The following is a 7,854-nucleotide window of genomic DNA, read 5'->3' as shown; positions in this document are numbered from 1 at the left end:
TACAAAAATTTTTTTTTTTAATATTTTTTATATAAAAATCGCTACTTTTCGAAGCCAAAATTTTTTTTTTTAATTTAAAAAAAAAAGTTTTATTTTTGCCACTAAAAGTAGCGATTTATGCATAAAAAATATTAAAAAAAATTTAGATTTTTTTTTTGATTTTTTAGGTTTTTTTAGGTTTTTTGGGGGTTTAGGTTTTTTGGGATGGGGGAGGGGGGTCTAGGTTTTTTTTTTTTTTGGGGGGGGGGTTTAGTTTTTTTTTTTAGGTTTTTTTGGGGGTTTTAGTTTTTAGCATTTAGCTTTGGGGGGGGGGGGTTAGGTTTTTTTTAGGTTTTTTTAGCTATTTTAGGTTGTGTTCACATTGGTTATCAAGGTTCTCACAATAAGGGTGGTTCTCGCATGAGCCCCTCCCTATATATATATATATATATATATACATATATATAGAGGAAGATTCTATACAGAACACTAAATATTGCGAGAACATGCAGAACAAAATGAATCACTCATTTTTTCAATCCTAAAAACCTAAAAAGTAAATGAAAATGTTATAAATGTAAGATTTATTATTTATCACACTAGAATTTAAAACAAAATATGAAAAAATCTTCAATTTTTAAATAACCTACACACATGTAGGTTATGTGTAGGCTAAATTACCTACATGTATGTAGACTATGTGTAGAGAAAAACATATGAATTTTTATGTATATATAATACACATATGAATGTAAGAAACATAAAATTTAAAAAATATGAACCTTAAATCTCAAAATTTAGTGTTTTAGAGTTGTTCTTTTTGTTCTCGCAATAATTAGTGTTCTGTAATGATCCTTATCCTATATATATATAAAGTTAGGATTAAGTTTGCCCTTGATAACGAAAATAAAAATTAAAAATATTATGGTTAACCTGCACATTAAATGAGTTATTATTTAGAATAAAAAAATTCAATATATATTTTAAGTTTATTAGATTTAAGAGGGTGTCTGAGATTACGTTTTGAAGTGATTATTTGATTATTGCGTTTGTAAAACATAAATAATCTAAAAAAGTGTTTGGATGACAAAGTGATTATCTGCCTCCAAAACGCAGTTTTGAAAACGCAAAATCTATTTTAAAAACGCTATAATCTATTTTGAAAACGCAACACCAAACACCCCCAAAATAACCTTAACTTTCATCATTTACCTGATAGCACTTCTAACTTACAAATTGGGTCACGCCACTTCCAACTTTTAATTTATTTTCCTCTTACACTCTTAATGTAATTAAACCCTAACACATTTGGTTTTTTGCTGATGTGGCCTTTTTTTTTACAGAGGTGGCATCTGATGTGGCGCTTATATAGTGACGTGGCTTTTTGATGATGGCATCTGTCGTCAACTAACTGAGTTATGATTCAGTTAGTTTGGGAGTGGTAGAGAAAAATAAGTTGAAAGTTGAGAGTGACGTGGTACAATTTGTAAGTTGGGAGTGTGTTATTGACTAAAACCATTGTAAAGTATGAGACTTGTCCCACATTAGTTGTATAGACAATCAATATGAGGTTTTTATACCAAATAGACTCTCTCATTCACTAAACTATTCTTCTAAGTTAAGTTATCTTGTAACATAGTGTTATTGACCAAATGATAAAAGTTAAGATTATTTAAATTCATCGTTCCAGTGTATTATGATTTAGGACACTTAGGTATTTATTAGACATAGTTTATGGGGTTGTTAGTAAGGTACATTACTAGAAAAAATATATGTTTGATCTCAAGGTAGGATCTTTTATTATTATACTAGTTTATAAACCCTTATATTACACGGATTAAATATAAAGAAAACTTAGATTAAATAATATTTTAATTTATAAGTGTTACAAACCCGTATATTACATACATAAAATAAAAAAAATTGTAAATCATACTTCTATATAATCCTGATCACATAGTTAAAAAAAAATGTAATAACGGTATAATCTAATTATTGCGTTTTTCCGATTAGTATTAATATAAGGATGGTTTAGTAAAAATGATCTAATTATTGTCTTTTTTATTTTACGATAATATTTAATAAAATACATTGTATTTATCTATAAAACTAATTAAATAGTGTATTCTAATATGGTTATTAACATATTTAAATTAAATTTAATATATTAGTAAGGATGAGGATTAAAAAATATTTTTAAATAAAATGTAAATCTAAATTGTAAGGTTGAAGGAGGGAGTGACACATGACAATAATTGGGATCTTATATTAAAAGTTAAATAAGATTTGATGTTTATTAAAAATTAAATTAGAGTGACACGTGACATGTGGCATTAAGGAGACTTTTTTATTAGTAGATTTGTTACTTTATCAATAATTAATATTTTAAATCATTTGGTTTTAGAAATATATGTGATTAATCTTAATGAGGTGTTATATTATCAAATAAAGTAAATATAATAATGCATAAATAATTAAATCGGAGATATTAATATGAATAAAAAATAATAGTTTTGTTATAGAAAATAATAAACTAACGATTAAAAGGCTTTTGATTTTAAAGGATATTCATATTAAATACACATATTAAAAAAAAATATAATGACCCTTTATCGTATGTTATAGAGTTGAATATAATCTTGATCTTTAATATGTAAAATCGGTATATTCAAGAGATAAATTAATTTATATATTTTTATCTATATATCATATAGTATAATTTAGTAACTTAAGCATCATGGTATATCAATTTCTTTTGATGAAATTATGTATAAGTAGAATTATTAATTAAGGTAGACAAAGGTCTTTATATTATTTTAGTTATTATTATTATCATTATTTATTATGGTTGATGTAGTATGATAAACTTTTTTAAAATTAATGGGTTACTCGAAACCCACGGGTATACCCGATACCCAATGGGTATTTACCCGCTAGAAACCCGATGGATTTTGGGACGGGTTTGGGACAAGCATATCTAATCGGGTTAGGGGTTGGAATTACCTAAACTCGTACCAAACCCGACCCATTACCATCCCGAATCTTGATTATTAATCATCTATGCTAGATAATCATAAGGTAAGTGGCAATTTAAAATTTGGTAAAGTTTAGAATGAGAAGGAACTTGAATGTGCTAATCTTGAATGGTTTATTGATAGTATGGTCTTATGGGTGTATGCTATTAGTTTGTAATCATGATATCAAATGAATATATATATATGCATAGAAATTATATATATGGTTGTTCTAGGTTGAATCGCGTATGAGAGTTAAAGTGGATTTTGACATGATTATAAGACTTGAGCTTTCTTTGGTTGAATTGTAGATGTTTGGTCATATAACATGAATTATGATGATTGAATAAAGTTGAATAATTGAAATGTAATGACTAATGGATGCATGGTAAATTGTTAGTAATTAGACATCTTGGATCAGAATTAAAAGTAATGCTCATTAAGTGTTTGATAAAATCATAAAATACATACATGAGTTTTGATTGTTGTTAAACCTTGAAACTTTGGTAAAAGTGCCATGAATGATTACTAGTGGCCCTTGATTGAAAAGGGCATGAATGATTATGTATGCTAATGAGTCACCTGGGTTAAAACTATAGGCAACTCAAGTGAGGCTTCGGGAAGCCAAGATGGATGGGAAGCTCGCCCAAAGGGAAAACTCTAAAGTATATAGCTACATTTGTTACGATTTAATAAGTTAAAACGATATTAAGTAGAACGCTATCAAAAAGTATAACGAAAGAACCTTTGGGTCGTGTGATAGTGAGTTTTAAGTAAAACTGTATAAAGGGCATGTAAAACCGAAGTATAAATGACCCACGGGGCCATAAAAGCGAAGGTGTTGCCTAACGAGAACAACCTAGGTCATGGGCCATGGTGAGAATTAAATAAGTGTTAGTCATCATTCATGATCTTTAAGAAGACTATGAATGGCGAACTAAACGGGTTGTTTGCGGTCTATAGGGCCACAAACAATGTATTGGGCATGTAAAACCAAAGTATAAACGACCCACGGGGTCGTAGAAGCTAAGGTATTGTCCATTATTACGAACAACAATCGTGGTTGTGGTTGGGAAAATGGGAAAGATAATAAGGAATATGAAGGTATTGACCTAGAATGCTCGGTGCCTCTTAAAGGGCCGGTTTGGGTAAAACGCCAAACCGAATGAATGAACTGGAAACTAAAGAAACCAGGTCTGGATTGTGAATTTCGGGTTTAAAGCTTGAAAGGAAAAGTCCTAAGTACGACAACTTGAGTTTGGGCCAAGTTAGGTAAAAACAAGTGAAAATTGAATTTTTTTTTTTGGCCAAGTATGAAAACTACAGGTTGCTGGCAACCTGCTGAAAAATTGGCTTCCCCCCACCACGTGGGGAGGGAATTGGTCAACGATTCTGGTCAAAAGACCCTTCCCTGCGCCACGCGAGGGAGAGGGTTAAGTCCCCCCGCTACGTGCGGGGCAATCTAGTCTCGCAAAAAATGTTTTCTTTGTCGTTTTTCGTCTGATCCATTCATTTTACTAATTGTTTAATGAAAGTTTATGGTAGGTAAACATAAAAGGAGGCAACGGATGGAAGATCAAGCTATGATGAGAACCGAACATTCTGAGCATTTACTAATCCCGACTTTTGTTTATCTATTTTCTTGGGATTTCAAAATGACGATTAGTAATTAGTAATATGTAAATCAAACCATTAATAACTTTCTTTTGTGAAACATGTAACTTGGTTAATCTTATGTACCGTGTACAGAAATTTTAAATATTATAAGTATGGGTCTTACAAGAAATTACGAGGGTCAAAGGTGTACCAGTAGAACTGTAGACGTGAAGAATAATAGTTGGATTTTAGGAGGGCCAGATACATACAGTTTAGAAGTTCAAGGCCTGAAAGAGAAAATGCAAGTATAAATATACATACAGTCAGTCATCTCTTTTTTTTTTTTTGAACGGTAACTTTGGAGGCATTTCAATTTTTTCCTTTGTCCAAATCTTTCATAAACCCTAGAAAATATCTATGATTCATCTTCGAAGATCTTGTCAAACACCTACATATATATCATCTGGTGTTTCTCAACCACGTCACAATAACTGGTTGAGTATTTTGTTATTCTCAACTTGTTTCTATTTTAGAAAGTTGTTATATAGATCTAGGGTTTGTTTTTATCATTCTAGTATTTCTTGACAAGCTTTCAGCATAACAATTCGAACAAATATTAACAAAAGATTACAAATATTGATATGCTCTAAAATATTAACAAAAGATTACAAATAGCTTAAACTATAAATGTGTTTGGGATCTCAGGTGATGTGAATCCAAACAGGTAAATATTAACCGTCTAAGATCATAGACTGATATACCTACAGACGAATCAGCGAATTGAACTTGACACTTAATGAAACCGGTTTTATAATCAGTCAAGTATGAAACAAAAACTAAGAATTAATTATAAAAACCATTTGTTTAACCGGAAATTACCATCCTTATTCTAAAGGATATAATTTTTGTAAATTACCATACTTTCACAATAACTTATGAGAAGATCAATTGGTGGTGTTTTCAAAGAAAAAAAAAGTTGAACACCTTTGAAGCAAATTGTGGAATTTAAAAACTTCAATTATATAATCAACATGTCCTATATCTTAAAATAATATAAAGTTTCAATTTAATAATGATTCGACGTTTTTCTACAAATAATTCATCTAAACAATATTATAAAACTTACAATAATAATAATACTATACTGTGGAAGTAACAGGAACAACAACCTCACTGCTAGAAATAATGCCACCACCATCACCCTCCCCATCACCACCACCACCACCACCATCATCATCCTCCACCCTCACGGCGGCACCGGACGAACTGCCACCACCACTACCACTACCACCAGCAGCAGCTCTTTTCCTTTTCTTCTTTTCATACGGAACACCTCTAGCCTTTGCTTGACTATCTTTAACCTCCCTTAAATATATCCTCACAGCTCTAGCACCAAACGGGTTTGACTCGGGCTGCCCGCCGTTCTCCTCGTACGCTGCCCGAAGCCGTCCGATGAGAGCATCAAGGCTGCCCCACGCTTGTCTCAACGGGCAGGCACACGGGGCAGGAGGGTTAGGGTGACCAAAATAAGCACACCCAGAAACATGAACCTTAGTTTTCCCGAACTGGTCAAGGTACTTTAAAAACTCGATGACGTGTGCCCCACTGCACCTTGACAACGTTAACGGTGGTTTGTGGTTTTTAAGGTACTGCAAGAACGTGTTCCAGTCACGCCGTTTTTGTGACTCGTATCTGCTGAGTGGTTGTGTGGTGGTAGTTTGAGACCGTTGGTTTGTTGTTATGGTGGTGGTGGTGGGTTGTGATGGGCCGGGTGGGGCGGGTGGTTCTGCGGATCCGGAAGGTGGATCCATAAGGGGGAAGATTGAGAGTTTCTGTTTTTGGGTTGATTGATTGATGGGTTGTGAAAAGGAGAAGGGTGGTGGTGTAGAGAGAGAGAGAGAGAGAGAGAGAGAGAGGGAGAGAGGTGATGGGACGTAATATAGAAAAGAAATATGAATGAAGGCTCCTCCTAATCGGCAAGGCTACGACTCGAGAAAGTTATTATTCTTGTAGGATCCACCGATTTTTTTTTATTATTTTTTAATTATTTTTTAATGTTTTGAGGGGGATTTTTGCATGGTTTTCTTACTTGCATTTCACTGGAAATACAAATTGTTTCAACCTTTTTTTTTTTATTATTTGAGATTTGAGAGAAAAGTGTATAGAATGAAAGATTGAATAATATTATTGATAAAGTTATGAGAATCCACTTTTATATATAATATATTACAAATTAGTGGGTGTGCCATGCGCGTTGCGCTGGGTGTATAGATGCAATAGAAAATATGTAAGGTTCGGTTTCGATCACATATATATTAGTATTTGTCACGTGAAACATTGGCACTGAAACGAAGGCAAAAATAAGTAAGTTGTATGGTTAAATAAACACGTCTAAATGTAAAAGTTACGTTTATAAAACCCGATCCGTTGTAACCCAAACTCAAACCGTAATAAATGAGAATTAGAATTTCTTTATTATTACTTGTGATTTCTAGTTATTTATTCCTTGTTATTTATTGTTTTAATGTACCAAAAATAATCATCAAATCGATATATCATATTTCCAAAGGAAGATGACTTTCCCAACCGAAGGTCAACCTTTAACAAAGGTGAATCTTTAAATGAAGGTCAATCTCTAAACGTGAGTCAACCTTAGTGTAGGTCCATGAGTTCAAACAAAGGTCCAAGCGAAGGTCTGTTGATTCAAACGAAGGTCCAAGCGAAGGTCCTTTAGGACCAAACGAAGGTCCCAAACAAAAGTTTTGTGCTCAAGAGAAAGTGAACTACGCTTTGGAATTTCCTGCAGAAATGTTTCGCGCACTCAAATAGCTTCTAGACCCTAACCCTTTTGGCTTGTATTAATAGGGTAATGAAGGCAAAACTAAATGCCATTAACATCTAATAATTTGTCACCGAAAAAAAAACAGTATTCTCTCTCTTTCTAAAAACTCAAAACAACACTAAATTGTCTAAGCATACTCACTCATCATCCATCGAATTTCTACCAAATTTCCTCTCTAGTGTAACATCCCGAAAACAGATTTGGTTATTAAACCAAATTAACTAGGAATGAGCGGATAAAATACTATTAGTGGTAAAGGTTAACCCGACAAACATTATGATTAAAATAAATGATAACATAAAATAAAAAGTGAATGGACGCTTTTAGAAAATAAAGCTTATAAAAGGTGTAACACCCCAAATTTCGTATGTCATAGTATAATATTTTAATCGTGATACTTTAATGATAAAGAATGGTGTAACA

The 7,854-nt window shown here is 32.3% G+C and overlaps 1 protein-coding gene across 1 annotated transcript; it reads right to left on the bottom strand.

Annotated features, from left to right (window-relative positions):
* Window positions 1–4,655: 4,655 nt before the first annotated feature.
* Window positions 4,656–6,548, bottom strand: LOC118481918 (protein LIGHT-DEPENDENT SHORT HYPOCOTYLS 4-like). The gene is made up of 2 exons (XM_035977249.1): window positions 5,716–6,548; window positions 4,656–4,876 (listed from the first exon to the last, which is right to left on the bottom strand). The coding sequence occupies exon 1, from the start codon at window positions 6,398–6,400 to the stop codon at window positions 5,729–5,731; it is 672 nt and encodes a 223-aa protein (XP_035833142.1). The 5' UTR covers window positions 6,401–6,548; the 3' UTR covers window positions 4,656–4,876; window positions 5,716–5,728.
* Between the last annotated feature and the right edge of the window lie 1,306 nt (window positions 6,549–7,854).

This window comes from Helianthus annuus, chromosome 1 (genome assembly GCF_002127325.2).
Source record: "Helianthus annuus cultivar XRQ/B chromosome 1, HanXRQr2.0-SUNRISE, whole genome shotgun sequence".
NCBI lineage: Eukaryota > Viridiplantae > Streptophyta > Magnoliopsida > Asterales > Asteraceae > Helianthus > Helianthus annuus.
Note: the sequence above shows the minus strand (reverse complement) of the source record. Positions and strands in the feature narration are given on the sequence as shown.